This window comes from Larus michahellis, chromosome W (genome assembly GCF_964199755.1).
Source record: "Larus michahellis chromosome W, bLarMic1.1, whole genome shotgun sequence".
NCBI lineage: Eukaryota > Metazoa > Chordata > Aves > Charadriiformes > Laridae > Larus > Larus michahellis.
The window spans coordinates 4,321,477-4,338,130 of NC_133929.1; the positions used below are offsets into that span (position 1 = coordinate 4,321,477).

Genomic DNA, 16,654 nt, shown 5'->3' on the forward strand with positions numbered 1-16,654 from the left:
TAACCATAGCTATCTCTGTGTCTATCAATCAGGCATATGCTGTACTCCTTTACATTTCTTACAAACTCCTCTCTACTCCAGTTCAGCTGAAAGTGGGAACAGAATACTGTTTCTTGTTTTTGAACAAGACTTCACGCTGTCCCTTGCCATATAATGCATGTTAAAGGCTTAAGAGAATCCAAAGTGCTAATGCTGGAATATTATGCTGTAGATATGTGTTATATGCTGAATCATAGACCTTTGTAAGGAGTTCCATTATTGCATGCCTTTTACGTGAATAACTTTTTAGAACATTTTTTTTCCCTGTCAATATTTTTTCCTCTTTCAAATGGAGTAACATACACTGTGGTTTGGGTTTCTTTTAACTGTATTTCCAGGACATGAGTTTGATTTCTTACTGTAAAGTTATTGCTGTCAAATTTGTCTGAAATCTAATAGTACTGAAGTCCTTACACTGTGAAATCTTAGTAAAGACTTGTCTGATCAATTCCAGTATTCAAAATCAGTTGGAGTGCATCTAAGGATAACCTATAGGCAGTAGCAATAAATGGACCCAAATGTGTTAGAATTCATACTTTGTACATCAAATAAATTGTAAGGGATTATATAATGCTAAGAAATATCTGTAAGTCATGTAGTACTTTCATTTCTATGAAAGATAACTTCTCTATTGCCTTATGTATAGTGCATATTCATTTACATTTAGTCTTCACATAGACAGTTATCATTTTAAAATACAGCTTTTTCTCTCATGAAAGCTCAAAAGGAAGCTGTTCTGGTTAAGAGCAAAATATCTGCCAAATATAATTTCACATTTTTTCTGGATGAAAAAGTATCCTTTATTGTTAAAAATGGCAACAACCAGCCTGAGAGGTCATAGATAGTATTTCAATCCAGGAGCATATACATCATAAATTTAGTTGTATTAGGTGTATGTGGCAAGGTTTCAGTAGCGGGAGGGAAGCTGTGGGAGGGGGGCTGCAGGGGTGGCCTCTGTGGGAGGAGGTCAGGGGCTGCCCTGTGCCAGATATGGCCAGTTCCAGCTGGCTCCACAACAGCCCCACTAGAGGCCACAGCTGAGCCCATCAGTGAAAACATATTTATGAAAGGACAAAACCACCACACAGCTGGGGGGGGGGAAGAGGAGATGACGACGACGACGACGACGACAGACTGAGAAACAGTAGAGGGAACACCAAGGTAAGAGAAGAAGGAAGGGGAGGAGGTGCTCCATGGCACCAGAGCAAATATCCACCCTGCAGCCTGTAGAGGACCCCACACCAGAACAGGTGGATAGTTCCTGAAGGAATCGTGTCCTGTGGAGAACCCACGATGGAGCTGGGGAAAAGTATGAGGAGGAAGGAGCAGCAGAGAGAAACTATTTTAATTGTCAGTAAATTAAGTTAAATTTCCCCAAATCAAGACTGTTTTGCTCACTACAGTATCTATCTGATGTTTAGTCTGAGTTAGCTTTATCAAAGACTTCTTCTGTATGTTGTATTCTCCCACCTGCTAAGAAACTGCCACTTAATCATAAATATACCATTTGGGAAAAGTGTAACAAAAGAATGTCTGAAAAGTCTGAAATTTCCATTTTGCCTGCTGTGTGATAAATTTCATGTTTATGTGATTTCTGTGGAGATAATGTAGCCCAAGTCAAGTAGCAAATTTTAGATACATATCTAAATATATGCTTAAAATGTATGTATAAAATGGCATGTTTTCAATTTTTAATATATAAATCTACTTATTATATCAAATGGCTTGTTTTTCTAAAAAATAATTTAAATGAAAACATTTATAAGGAACTAGCATTACTTTTATTAATGAAAACTTACTATACTTGCAGTATTTGAGACCCATACTCAATAAATGTTTGCTACAGTCTTTCAGGAAGGTATTTAATTATGTAAGCAAGAGTACATTTCTATCACTGAAATTGCACTTACAGTTTAGTCTGCTTTGGTCTATATTGTATTGACTTTTGCGGAATGTGTGATACTTCCTCCAAATATTTTTAAAAATGGGAACAAAGTACAAAGAAAAGCACTCCTCGTGAGAACTTAAAAGAATTTTGCAATTTGTATTTTACTCTCTTTAAAACTTCTGTGCCATGTAACATAGAGTTAAATTCTCCCTGAACAAGAAGAAAGCACTGTAAATGGCACAAATTGTTCAATTGAGAACATGATAGGGGAATGTCTGACACTTCCTAAATCTGCAAGTGTTCTGACACTGATGCAAAACTATATCATCTCCACTATAGCCTCTGGCACTGTGGCTACTGATGAAAGACTTGTTATGATACAGTTCTAGCAGGTAGTGTCCTGAAAAGGCCATAGAATGAGTTAGGAACTGAAATGTCTTAAATGTAAATGGCAAGGTTCTGATAATAAATAAATTATCTTTAATCTTCTCATAAACTGATTAAATGAAGAAGGTAGTGCAAAAATTATAATTTTGCTATACCTTTATAACTTGGTGTAGTTATGGTTTATAATCACACTTTATTACAATTTAAAAAGCTATATCCTAACTTAATCTGGGAACAGATTACTTGAAAACATTTGTTTCTTTCTAATTGGTCAGAAGCTGGGAGGTCATTCTGTTTCTCATCTTTCATCTTCTGTTACAGGGGTCCAGGTGGTGGTAGACCTTGGCCAAACCCAACCAGTGCCAATTCTGTAAGTACATATTTAAATATATTAGCCATCATCTTATATTAAGGGAGTTGTTTTTCATCAATACATGGAACCACAGGAAACAAAATCTACTTTATTCAACAAATAGAATATTGCATGCTTTATATTTTTTCTCCATTATATTAGGCTCCTTTTAACCCTAATGCAGAGTAGGTACAGTGAGGACCATGTCTTAACAGGGAACTCATTGACCATTTTTGACTGCAAAAATCCATCTCTGCCCATAATCACACAACAGGTCTACATTAGTTACAAAACTTCCTTAACAAAAATTTTTCCTGGAGTATATTTAAAATATATTTTAGCTTCCTTTAGTGCAAGTAAGAAGAGTTAGATCGATACTATCTGGCTAGCAAGCTCTACCGAAATCATAGTTGGAGAAGATTTATCCTAACATGCGCTTACATATTTTACATAAAAAAACCACATTTACTCCTGTTAACTAAGGAACATAGAATCATAGAGCAAATGCTTGCAAGACATCAGCATTTGCAGTTGGATAAGATGGGTCTGGCTTGTCAGATGGTATTCATTCTTTTTGTTGTTCTCAGTTTTGATTTTTTTATTTCTACTCCATTGCAATTAGGAATAAAAAAGAGCTAAAACTGTTCCTCTGTTTACTTTTGCATGCACTGAACTAAAATAGGCATTAGGGTATTTTTTGACTCATAGTTGAAACATTTTCATTCTATGAAATTAATTGAGAAGTCCAGTACTAGATAGATTTGTAAAAATTAGTTGTCTGACAAGTTGTCTACAACCATGGAAAATGCTTATTCTACAAAATAATTTTGTCATTTCTCAAGTGAGTTTCTTAAGTCTTAGCCCATCCTCCTATAATGACATTGCTCCCTGCTCCTTCACAGAGAATCATCACAAAGACTATTTCATAAGGAAGAAAAATGGATTATTTGCAGGCAACTGCCTTTCTCCAAATATCCTTTGTAACAAATACCAGAATTGAATGAGGACACTGTCCTTTGAAGAAAAAAAAAAAAGAAAGAATAATGCAAAGAAATAAAATTAGTATCTTATTGTCTGAAAGAAATAAAGAAATGGAGACAGATGCTTTTCCTTTTATGGTCTGGATTTTAATAAAAATTCAGTACATATAAGAACATAGAAATTTAGTCCACGTTCAGCATGACTCTGAATTCCTGTTGACTTAAATGCAAGTATGTGCTACTTAAGCTTAGAACTTTATAAAGCACATTACATTAATAATCCTAGATCTGAACCTTTTACAAGATTGTAGATCTTTACAGAGCTTATTGTGCCTCCCACAATATGAATCAGAAGATTCTTGTGCTAGACACAAGGACTGGCATTGGTACTAGAGTTTGTAACTTGGTATCTTAAAGAGTGATATTGGCTGTTCAACATGCATGCATCAGTATTAGTATGAAATAATAGAGAATAGCTATCAGACCTCAACTTGCACATATTTAAGTATGTGAACTATGTTATTCCTGTTGATTTCAGTAAAATGGGTTCCAGGATGCAGTAATCTTAAACAGAAATATTTTGATTTGCAGTATTTGGTATTAAATTCTGTTTATCACTATATTGCAAGCTTTAGTCTTGAACATACAATAAGCTCTTAATTAGAAAAGGTTCTGTGTGTTTGTTACCAATAGCATTTTCCCATAATCTTTAACTGTGTCTTTAAAATTAATTATAAAAATATGCTTTAACATATGACTGTCAATAAATGTAGGTATGGATACCATCTCTCTGCAGAAGTTGTTACTGTTTTGTTTATGTTGATATTACCTTATTCTTCAGCATCTCCTGGGAACTATGTAGTAAGTACACTGTTATGTATTTGCTCATTAAAATAGATGTTACATTTTATTCAGGCAAAGAAATCATTGTCCACATGAAGAACCCTTGTGTGTGTTAGTTGAGAACGGAACATCTGATCTGCAGTTAGCTGTTTTGTCTGCCATCTGTGGTGCATATGTTGATATTAATTACTGGAATCATTAACAGCCTGCTCTAAATTGCCCTGAGTACTATGTTTTATTTCAGCATATGTTTCCATAACCAACAAAATATATTGTCTTCAATAATAAAGGACAAAAAACCCCCAGCTTCTTTGGCAATACAATATTGTGCATGAATTTCTGAACTTCTTCAGGAAAAAAAAGCATTTGAAGAACTAGAAGAAGATTTTATCTCCCAAAGATGTATAAATGGGTTCCTATAGCTAACATTTTAAAGGATAGTTTTATTCTTATAACTACCTTCTAGAGACTTGAAAACTTTTTTTCCCTCCATATTCTGTTTTGGGTTTATTTCACAAATGTTGTCTTAATTTATTATGGATTAGCTGGTATTCTTTTTTCTTAGTATTAACTGTCATTCAACCCCAGGTGACATGTGCTGCACAAAGGATACGTGCAGCACAACGCAGACCTGAAGGACACACTGTATGTACAGCACAGCCCAGGCCTGGGCCTATCCAGGTTAACTGTTATGTGGATCACTAACTCTTTGACATACAGTGGTCTCCTGGTCAGGATTACTACATTCCACCCCTTGATCCACATACAGTTTACCTTTCTTAAATATATTATAAGTTATAGATTATATTAGTAAGCAGTTCAGCTAATAGAAAGTTTCTTATACTTAAGCTAGTCACTACGAATAATAATAGTACAAGGATAGTGACAAGTAAAACAAATACTGGTTGTAAAAATAAGTATAGAACAGCAATATTAGGGCTAGGACTACTGAAGATGTCCTGCCGTCAGGCTCCACCCTTCCTCCCATGTCCTGTGAGACAATGGTGGTACAAATTTCACCAAACAGTACAGTTACTTGTGTAGTGGACAGGAAGGAGCTTTAATACAGCCAGTGGGCAGGGGCATCCAACACTTCATGTTTGTTGATACATAGCATGCAGCAAACAAAAGCAGCAGTGTGAGGCTCCACATAGAAGTTCTGCATGAGATAAAATCAAAGGCATTATTTTATGTACAGCATATATTGAGGCACACAATGAGGTGTGTTTGCCTGCTCCTCTAGGATTAGGTACGTAGCCTCTGATCTCTTTGCCAGGATCTCTGCAGGGATGAAATTCCCTTGAGGAGTCTGGTACATGCAGTTGCCTCTGACTCAAAGTGAGTCATGAGACTCTGTCAGCATCTCGTATTGTACCTCATAGTGCTGGTAGGAGGTATAGCCTTGGAAGTATGCTTTATTATTCAAATTCGTTACAGCTTGTTGTAGCACTGTTGGCCAGTTACGCAGAGTGTGAGAGGAACAGCATATGTAACTGTTCCTTCAGTAAGGCATTGGTCTGCTTGACTAGGCCAGCTCCCCTGGGATGATGGGGTATGTGGTATATCCAGTGCACTTTGTGCTCTGCAGCCCAGTGTTGAACCTTTTGGCTTGTAAAATGAGACCCATTGTCTGACTGGATACAGGTGGGTGGGCCTACCCACTGGCTAAATAATCACAGGCCTTCCAGTGTCCCTTTCTGGTTGGCATGTGTAGCTGGGGACACAGCAACATAGTATATGTGTCAACCATTACCAATATATACTGTAACTGCTGTGCTTTTGGTAAGGGCCTGATGTAATGTGTTTGACAGGTATAGCCAGGGACAGGGCCTTGTTGAATCTGCCCATAAGACTGCTGAGGCAACTTTTTATCTTTCAGTACCTTAGAGACTGCACACCACTGCACTAGCTCCTGAATGGCTTTCTAGGTACATGGGAGGCCCCAACTCTGGGTTCATCTGTACATACCATCGACACCCAGGTGCCCAGACTTTTCACGGGCCCATTTACCAAGGGCTTCCTCATCAGGTAATAGAGCATCAGAGGATGGAATATCAGGAGGTAAAGCAGCACTATTAATTTGAGCTAATCGATCAACTGTGGCACTGTGCTCCCACACCCTCCCTGACACCTTGGGTGACATGGACATCAACATGTTGAATCCACAGGTTCAAATTCACACATTTCTGGGCTGTTTCCATAAGTCCTGATCCCACAATGTTTTCCCATTTATTGTCCAATTGTCTGCTTGCTGCTTACTAACCCATGTGGTTAATACCTTATATGCCACACAGGAGTTGATATATATGCATAGCTCAGGACTGGGAGTCTCTTCTAATATCATGAGTACAGCCATTAGTTTCACATACTGACTGCTATCCCCCCCTTGCCTTGCCGAGTCAGAGATTTGTTTGGCAGAATTAAAGGTGGCAGTCTTCCACCACCTCTCCCCCTTAACATATCTTGCTGATCCATCCATGAACCAGGCACACTGTTGCTGCTCAGGAGTGAGGTGTTTGTATGGTGGGGCTTTGTGAACCCAGGCAAGGGGTAGTGGCTCCAAACTAGGTTGAGATACAGTTGTCAATTCTAGTTGTGCTATTTTTTCCTGCAAGGCACTGATTTTGTGGGGACCTGGCTTTGCCTGCATGGGAATATACCATTTCCCTTTTACAGTGCTGGACTGTTGTGCATTTTCAATTCTATAGTTGGTATCATTAGACAAAATCCACTGCAATATAGGCAAGCCCACATTCAGAGTAACAGTCTTTCCCCCCATGACTCAATCAGTTTCTACTAAAGCGCAATTTGCAGCCAGTAGTTGTTTTTCAAAAGGCATGTAGGGTGGGGGGTGTGACATGACCAGAAGCCAAGCGGGATTTGCTTCCCTTCACCTTTTTGCCACAAGCTCCATCGTGCTAGCAATATCATCTCCTGAAACTAGAACTTCCAGCTCAAAAGGTGTCACGTCCCACTCTCAGGAAAGAGGGGGGGTAAGTGACTTCAGATTTGTAAATTCCCAACAGTGTGGACTAAGGTGAGATAAATCTCAAGGTCCATATACAAACATTTATTAGCTTCACAAAATTATTAGTATAGGTCTGAACAAGTCCACGATAATTGGTTAGGTATATAACAAATTATGGCAAATGGTGAGATGTGCATTGTGTTACTTAACAACAGGTATAGGACAACTTGTGGCAAGCGGTACTTAAGGTCGTACTTAAGGTCGTTACTTAACAACTCTAACTGTTACTTAACAACTCTAAGAGAAAAGAGAAACTGAGGGATAGAGAAAGGAAAAGATAGGAAAAAAAAAAGAGACAAAGAGATCACCGGTCCTGGTTCCAGTGTCTTTTTCAGGGAATCTTCCCAGGCATAATCTTCTTTCTTGGAAAAATCTTCCCAGGCACTATCTTCTTCTATTGTTTCTTCTTTGTTCCCTCTCTAGGGGCACTTATTTTCCCCTTTTATGTTTGCTGAATTAGCATGGCCCACCCCACTCGTTATGGGGCAGTTTCATCTCAGGTTTCTCCCCCTCCCAGGTGACATGTAGCATGATTTGGGTGGAGAGATGAGTGCCATAGTCTTACATGTTTAGCATGATCTCTATAATCTTCATTAGATTATGTGCGCTTTCATATGCATTTTGCAGATAATGAAGCAAAGGTCACTCATCGGACACAATGGCCTTAAGAACTGAGAACTAGCGAGCTCACCACACGAGTGGCAGAACTATCCTGTCTTCACAAGACAGTTCTCCCACACTTTCAGGCACCAGAAGTGTTAGCCTTATCAGTTCTTTGAAGGCCAGGCCTGCATTATTTATTTCCTTGCGAGTGTTTGAGGCATTCCATTGAAGGCTTGGAGGGCCTTCTGCCCCTCCTCAGGGAATTTACAGGTCATCTCTTACAAAAGGTTTGTGAGGTTGTTTAGGACCCAATGCAACAGCATAGGAGACAGTGTGCTTAGCTAGTTTGAAAGCTCTTTCTTCATCTTCCCCCCCATACAAACTGGTTCTTCTTACTTGCTACATTATGCAGGGATCTTAAAATCTGTGCTGTGTGGGATAAACTGGCCAGTACCCCAGTAATCCTACAAAGCGCTACACATCAACCTTGCTTTGGCGTTGTCCCAAATCTGGGTTCTTTTAACCCGGTGTGCAAGGAGCCGATATACACACAGAGGCGAGATATTTGTTTATTTCATTTCTGTACAGAGATGGGTGCTAGGTGGTTCATCCACAAAGCTAGCACACCCTGGTTGGCACACAGTTGAGCATTTATATGTTTTGAGCAACGGCTAAACAACAGTTATCAGTGATTTCTACAGTTACACTTAGTCATCCTCATTCCCATTGGTTCTTGCTGTGCCTCATCTCTATTTGAAGTCACAGTGTCCTCTCTTTTTACTACACATGCTCCATGGGGAGGGGGCTTTCCCTACCCGAGGGTGGTTTTTTTTACTATGATATTTAGGATAGTTCACTCATAGTTCAAATGACTTCTTTGGCCTTGTTACCAGTTCTGTTCCCCTTGAGCTTATTTTGGTATTCCCTTATTTTGGCTAATTTATGGTATCCTCCTGTTCTTTCTCCAGGGCCACATTTTGCTAACTATTTAGAGTGGTTAATTGTACCCTTTACTGCTAGTATTTCTCCAACATTGAGGCTCAGCTATATGAAGTACTACTTGTTTTGCAGCTTCAGGCATAATCCAGCAGAGTCCTTGCCAGATGAAGCCTAAAAATTTTACTTCAGCTGCTGGCCCTTGTGCTTTTTGTGGATTTGTGTACATTGGCATCTTGCACACCAGGTAAACCCTGCTTTGGGACAACAGATTGACTTCCCAACCATGCCCCCTCACGGTGTCCACAGCACTGTTCAGTGCCTCTCCAACATCCTGCTCCATAGGTCCAGTCAGCAGGATGTAATGGAACAGTTGACAGTGGGGGCAGGCTGTGCTCCTCCAATCCCACAATCCCGTGACAAACTGTGGGGCTATGCAGGTATCCCTGAGGCAGCACTGTAAAGGCGCATACTGCTGGCCTTCCCAGGAAAAGGCAAGGTGTTCCTGCAACTCTTCAGCCATAGGAATGCTGAAGGCAGCATTCATCAAGTCAATAACAGCATGTCAGGCGCTTGCCTCGGCTTCTAGCAGCTCGAACAGGGCAAAGATATCTAGCACAACCGCAGCCATGGGAGGGGCAGCTTTGTTCAAAAGCCGTTAATCTAGTCATATGCCAGGACCGATCTGGTTTCTTTGCAGGCCAAATATGGCTATTAAAAGGTGAATGTGTCTGTCTGATAACTCCAGCTTCTAACAACTGTTTAATAGTTAGAGAAATTTCAGCATGCCCCCCAGGCAACCAGTATTGTTTTAAGGCTATAGGATGGGGTGGGGTCAGCACAATGGGGGAAGTCAAAATCCTCCCTACCATAAATGCCCAGATCTGAGCTGATCGGATACCAAAAGAATATCTTCCCCTAGTGGTATAAAAGGTCTTGCCTGCTAACAGATTGTGCCCTATAATGTATTCGTGTACTCTCATAATCCATACTTGAGCCAAAAATGACAGATATCCTTCTAATTTCAAGATCAGGGAAACATGTTAAGCCCACTCTTCTCCCCTCTGCCTAAATACATTAATATTAATCAGTTTAGTATTGGGCTAATGGGATGTATTTCCACATATTAGGGTTACTTCTGACCCAGTATCCAGCAGGGCCATAACCCATTGCTTATTATGCCAGTTCCAATGTATTACAAGCAGAACGTGCAGGTAGTGGTGTGAGAAACAAGTTCCGGTCCGAATGAAATAGGCTCAGGCAGAATCCTCTGTGAAGCACATTTTTATTTACATCCTTGCAAGAGCAGGTGACCTAGCAAGTAGGCACCCTTTCAGTTCTTGAAACACACCTTTTTATTCCCTAATCCCGGCCGAATTTTTCCCTCCCCTGTTTCCCATTGGTTAGGTACTCCAGGGTTCACAGTCTGTCCGAGGCGCCTAAAATTCTTCCTGTATGTCCTGCCTCTGTTTACTTCTCTTTATGCTACACCCAAAGGGATTATCTGACTAGTTTATTTCTTTCCTTTTTGGTAACAAAAATTGCTCAATGTCATTAGCCCTGGTTAAATGTTTGACTCCCCTTCTAGACACTAATCCAGTAGGAATCAGTTTGTCCTTTTGTCTGTGTGATAAGATGTTCTACAAGCCTTTGCTGGAGCCTCTTTGTCTTAGTCATTCCCTTATCGTGTCACCTCTGATGGAAACGGCTTTTCTCTTCTGCAAAAGCAATACCTGCCTTTCTTACAACTTCCCCCTTTCCTTTTTCATAATCTTATTGTCTTTTGCATTTCTAGGGCATGGTTCCATATAAGGCCTCTAGAGCCGACAGCATGATGTTACATTCTTCTTCTTCTTCTTCTTGAGTTTTTATTTTCTTCTAGATGAAGCATTTTTCCAGGGTATGGGGGAGGGTCTACTTCCATTCGTTTCATTAGGGCAGTTTCAATTAATCGTTGAACTAATCCTCGCACACAGGGAATGATACAGCATCCTACAGCCACTAACATTCCCGCTACCATTATAAGAGAAGTCAATATTGATACCACCATACCTTTCCATTTCCTAAACCAGGAATCCAGCCAACTTGTCAGTGAGGTGTCTATTCCAGAGTTCTCAGCTAACTCATCAGCTAGACTGGTGAGCCCCTGAAGGGCTTTAGTTATAGTACCATCTGGAGCTGTATTGTTGGGGATGAAGGTACAGCACCGATTTCCTAACATTACACACACCCCTCCCTTCTCTGCTAAGACCATGTCCAGGGCGATCCTATTTTCCCATGCCATTCGGCTGGTTGCATCCAATTGTTCAGCTATTCCTTTTAATGCATCCCTGGTATAATTAATAAACCTCTGTTGGTTATAGTAAATATGATTTATCCAATCTACATTTCTGTTTATAGTTACCCACCAGAAAAAGACAGATTCGAATCCCGCTCCTATCTGATTCCTTGCTTTGTGTTCATCTGGGACTCCTCTAGGGACTCCAATGGGATCTATATATATTCGTTCATCAAAGGATACCCCTAAACTTCTTCTTACTCTATTGCCTGAGCTCAGGGATCCCGTTCCTTTTTCAAATGCTAGGGTGAATGGTATTGCCAATCGTACCATGCCACATGTACCTTTCCAGTTAGCCGGCAACACAGATCGCAAGGTCTTCCCTCCACAATACCACCAGAGATCCGCCCGAGGCACTCGTATCACTGAGTAGTTTCCTTTCACATCCTTGGTCACATTCAGAGTTTCAGTGCACAGGGTAAATCCCCCCACAGGTCTGGCAGCCTTCACACCCTGCCGTGAGAGGCACGCTGGATGGTTACCAATTGCTGTGGAAAATACTGGTGGCACTTTAACATCTCTAGACTCCAAGGCAGGAAACAATAAGGAAAGTGAATGACAAGTCTCATTTCCCCAGGCGGTCCTTTCTTGGTATAATGCTATCATACACCACATCCCTACGGAATCTTTCCTCCACCCTAAGGGAAAAGGGACGATCTGTGCTGTGGGCCTTCCTGTGGCACAAGCAGAGCAATTGCTTTGGTTCAAACTATTAACGGTATATTTTACCCATTCTACCCAAGCATTTGTCTCGCCGTACCCTGTCTCAATCCCAAATGTTTGTCTAAGATCTTTAATCTCAGTAATCGTGACCAAGGCTGGATCATTCGGTGGTTCCCACTGTTGTATTACTGGGAGTTTTAGTAGTCATAGTTGTCCCTTCTGCTTAACTGCTGTTTTCCAGTATGTCTATTCTAAATCTTCCCCTTGGATCTCTTCCAGACACATCTGCTCCTATTCCATACATTAGGTTAGCCGTATCATCCCCTTGGGTTATAGTTATCAACAGAGTTGATAGTTGATAGTTATCAACATTCTAAAAGGCTACACTCTGGGGAAGGTGATCCTTTGTAAAAATGTATTTTCTTTTTGAGAGGGTAATAATAAGAAGACTTGATCCACTTGTCATCAACGGTCCACCCTCCAATTTGGGTGGTCCACCACACCTCACTCCATTGGTCACAAGGTGTAGCCTTGTGATATCCCTCTGCGACCCTCCATATTTCTGGGCACAGGTAACTGTTTTCACCACTCAACCATCTTTGGGCCTCCAGATTCCCACACTTCAGTACTTGACAGGCATCAAAGCGTACGGTCTGTGGGGTATTTCCTTTAGTGATATTTATGATAAGTCTAACCAGGTAATCTGGGTGTGCACTTCATATGTGATCTAGGTGTACACTCCAGCTTCCTAGTGGGAAGCTCAACACCGCCCCTACGACCAGTATCATCACAAAATGCTTCTTAAAATTCACAGTGTACACAGATTTATATCTCCCGACTGGATCATCCCGCCCCAACCCACAGCTCATTGTCTCTTTAGGGTTACTCGCAGCAGGCTGTCAGTAGAATGTACAGTCCACCGTTCTACCGGATCTGTTGGCGGGGGTTCAACTGGTCCTTTTAGCTGAGTGTAGTGAGTCCATCCTTTTTCTGCTGTCCTTACTGCCGTTTCAGTAGTGAGGAGTACTTGGAATGGTCCTTCCCACTCTGGTTGGAGCTTACTCTCCGTCCAGGATTTGACTAGTACCCAGTCCCCTGGTTTATACGGATGGACGACAAATTCCAATGGCGGAGTTTGAGCAAGAAGGCCTTTAGCTCTGAGGAAAGAGAGAGAAGATGACAGATCCAGTATATATTTCTTAAGGAACATGTCCTTGGTTTCAAATGTGGGCACACCTTCCCTACCTCCAGTGTAAGGCAGTCCAAAAAGCATTTCATAAGGCGAGAGACCAGTATCCTTTCTAGGGGAGGTCCGGATTCTCAATAGTGCTATTGGTAAACACTTGATCCATGGCAGTTTTGTCTCAAGAACCAATTTAGATAGTTGCCTCTTAATGGTTTGATTCATTCTTTCAACCTTTCCAGATGATGGGGGGTGCCAAGGAGTGTGATAATCCCACATTATCCCTAAACTTTCCATCGCTCCCTGTAGCACCTTGGAGGTAAAATGGCTTCCTTGGTCTGAATCCACATTTTCCACTGTTCCATACCTAGGAATTATTTGCTCTAGCATTATTCTTATCACTCCTGCAGCTGTTGCAGAGGCTAAAGGATAAGCTTCTACCCACCCAGTGAGGTGATCTACCAGGACTAGGAGGTACTTAAACCTGCCTATGGGTGGCAGTTCAGTAAAACTGACTTGTATACTTTGAAAAGGCCTTAACCCCGGTTCCCATCCTCCTGATGGGAGGTCTTATTTATTTTCTTACAAATAATACACCTGTCGCAGATTTGCTTTGCTACTGTGTAAATGCCGAGACATCCATACTTCCACTAAACTATATCACACATGGCTTGTGTTCCCCAATGGCTTCCCTGATGTAACACTGCCATTATTTCTCTCATGGCTTGTTTATTAACCATTTTCCTTCCATCAGGCAGAATCCATTTACCATCTTTCTCCACTGCCCCTGCTTCTGTCGTTGTTTCTTTTTCTTTTTCCGTGAATATCAATGGGATCGTTACTGTCGGTACTTGAGGAACAAGATTATAAATCTTAATGGTCTCCTGCCCCAAGGCTGCCTCTTTTGCCACCTTGTCTGCTAATCTATTTCCCCTTGCGGTAATTGAATTGCCTTTCTGGTGGCCTTTAATGCGTACAACTGCTATTTCACTTGGTATTAGTATATTTGCTAACACCTGCTTTATAAGCACTTCATGTACAAGTTCTTTCCCTTTGCTGTTTATTAGTCCTCGTTCTTCCCAAATTTTACCAAAGGTATGCACTACCCCAAGGGCATAAAAAGAGTCTGTATATATTGTTCCTTCCCCTTTCTCCAATTAATTTAAGTGCCTGGTTTAAGGCATACATCTCACATGCTTGAGCAGACCATGCACTAGGTAATTTCTCAGATGCTTTTACTTGTTGTCTCACTCCATGCACCACTGCATATCCATTACACCTCTTTCCTCCTGTCACCCTTGAAGAACCGTCTACGAACAAATGAAGACCCCCAGATAGGGGTTCTTCCCTTAAGTCAGGTCGTATCTTAGTCTGGTACTCAATTGCATCTAAGCATTCATGTGTAAGTTCTTCATCCTTTGCCTCTATTTTTCCACAAAAAGCTCACTGGGTTAAGGCAAGGGCTGGCAGTTAAAATCAAATCATCCTTTTCAATTAAAATTCCTTCATACTTCAGTATTCTTGAATTGGTTAGCCGTTTTCCCGTGGTTTGGGCTAAAATGGTTTTGACTTGGTGAGGGGTGCTAACTTCTATCAATCCCCTGGCCACCCTCGGGAGACCAGATCTAAGAGTTTAGATAAATAGGCCACTGGCTGCCGCTTATCCCCCCCACACTCTTGAGTTCCTAACGCAGCCCCTTTGTCTACAGTTCCAAATAGTTGAAAAGATTTCTCCAAAGAAGATAAGGCTAAAACTGAAGCTCTGATTAGGCTCTGTTTTAAATCTTCCACTAAATCCTCCTCCTCTTCTGTCCAAACCAATACATTTGGTTCTTCAGCTAACAGCTTGGAATAGAGTCCTTCAGTCTTTTGAGCATACCCCTCTATCCACAGTCTACAGTACCCAGTCAGCCCCAAAAATTTTCTCAGTTCCCTCTTGGTGTTTGGCAGAGATAAGTCTACTATTCCTTTGATCCTCTCAGGATTTATAGGATTTATTTTTCGACTCCCTTCACTGACTAGATGTCCCAAGTACTTCACTTCTGTCTCCACATATTGCAATTTTTAATTCTTTTTTTTTTTGAGACCCTCAAACCTTGCTGTCCCAAAAAGTTCAATAACTCATTTGTGGCTTCTTTTACCCTGCCTTCTTCCTCCCCAGATACCAATAATCATCCACATACTGAAGCAGGGCTACTCCCGATGGAGGGCTGAATTGTTCAAGCACTTGTTCTAACACTTGCCCAAACAAATTAGGGGATTCTGTAAATCCCACAATGATAACACCCTACCGGTGAACCTTGAGCTGCTGGTAGGAGTGGTCGGGGCAGTCCTCTTCCCCATCCTCTTCCCCTGTTATTCACCCCTCTTCCTCGCCCTCAAGTTTCTTGCCTTTGAGTTATTACAGGATCAATCCTTTGTCTTACCACTTGATCCACAGTAGATACCATCATTTTTGCTTTCTGCTTCTGTTTTTCCTCTTCCCTTCTGACGTATACCTTCTGGGCCTCCCTCAACAAATCTTCTAAGGGTCTCTCGCTCCACCCTTCCATTTTTTGTAACTTCCCTTTTATATCTGGCCAGGTCTTCATGACAAAGTGAACTTTTAATAACCCCTGTGCTACTGGGTCATCAGTGTTCATGCCTGAATATTTTCTCATTTGATTCCTCAGCCTTTGTAAGAAGGCAGAGGGTGTCTCATCTTTTCCTTGCTGTATTTCAAAATCTTATTAAGATTTTGTGACTTAGGAGTGGCTTCTCTAATGCCCAAAGTTATAATTTCCCTCAGGTCTTTCATATTTGTTCTGTCTTCAGGATTATTATTATCCCACTGGGGATCCACATTTGGGAATTTCTGTTCGGCTGGCACTACACCCTGAGCAGGTGGGTTTCATTTTTCCCATTCCTGCATAGCAGCCCTTCTAATCATTCCTCTTTCTTCTCCCATGAACAAAATATTTAAAATGGACATCATTTCGGACCAAGAATAAAAACTTGGCCCTAAGAATTGATCTAACTGTTCAGCTACCCCTATGGGATCCTCAGTTAAAGATTTCATCTCTCTCTCAAATGCCCTCACTTCGCTATTTGTGAGTGGAGCACTAACATAACCCACTTCTGCTCCTAGAGGAACCTCCCTTAGGGGATATGCAGTTATCTTGCTCCCACTTCCTTCTGACTGTTCTTTTTCTGAAGGGAAAGGGAGATTTAAGATGTCTTTACGACATTGCTCTATTTCCTTGCTCAATCTGGAGCATGCTTTGGTGGGGGGCACACTGGGGACTTTCCCTTGGGAATCTTCCCGAGGTGGCTCTTCTCTCCCTGGGGCTTGGGGCTCCCCCGCTCCTGCAGCTTCACTGGGACCTGGGAGCACTGGCACTGGCGGTGCTTGGGGTGGATTATAAGGGGGTGGTA

At 41.2% G+C, this 16,654-nt stretch overlaps 2 protein-coding genes across 3 annotated transcripts in view; one reads left to right on the forward strand and one right to left on the reverse strand.

Annotated features, from left to right (window-relative positions):
* The window catches only part of LOC141735614 (single-stranded DNA-binding protein 2-like), a 132,722-nt gene extending 121,854 nt beyond the window's left edge, over positions 1–10,868 (forward strand). The window contains exons 10-13 of the mRNA XM_074568670.1: positions 2,636–2,685; positions 4,473–4,507; positions 9,304–9,496; positions 10,852–10,868. Of these exons, the coding sequence (XP_074424771.1) occupies positions 2,636–2,685; positions 4,473–4,507; positions 9,304–9,496; positions 10,852–10,868 (295 nt within the window). The remainder of the gene's footprint in view (positions 1–2,635; positions 2,686–4,472; positions 4,508–9,303; positions 9,497–10,851) is intronic.
* The window catches only part of LOC141735561 (creatine kinase S-type, mitochondrial-like), a 111,661-nt gene continuing 105,330 nt past the window's right edge, over positions 10,324–16,654 (reverse strand). For both annotated transcript variants that reach the window (XM_074568554.1, XM_074568553.1), the window contains one exon: positions 10,324–13,214. In XM_074568554.1, the coding sequence (XP_074424655.1) occupies positions 13,138–13,214 (77 nt within the window). In that variant the 3' untranslated portion in view covers positions 10,324–13,137. The remainder of the gene's footprint in view (positions 13,215–16,654) is intronic.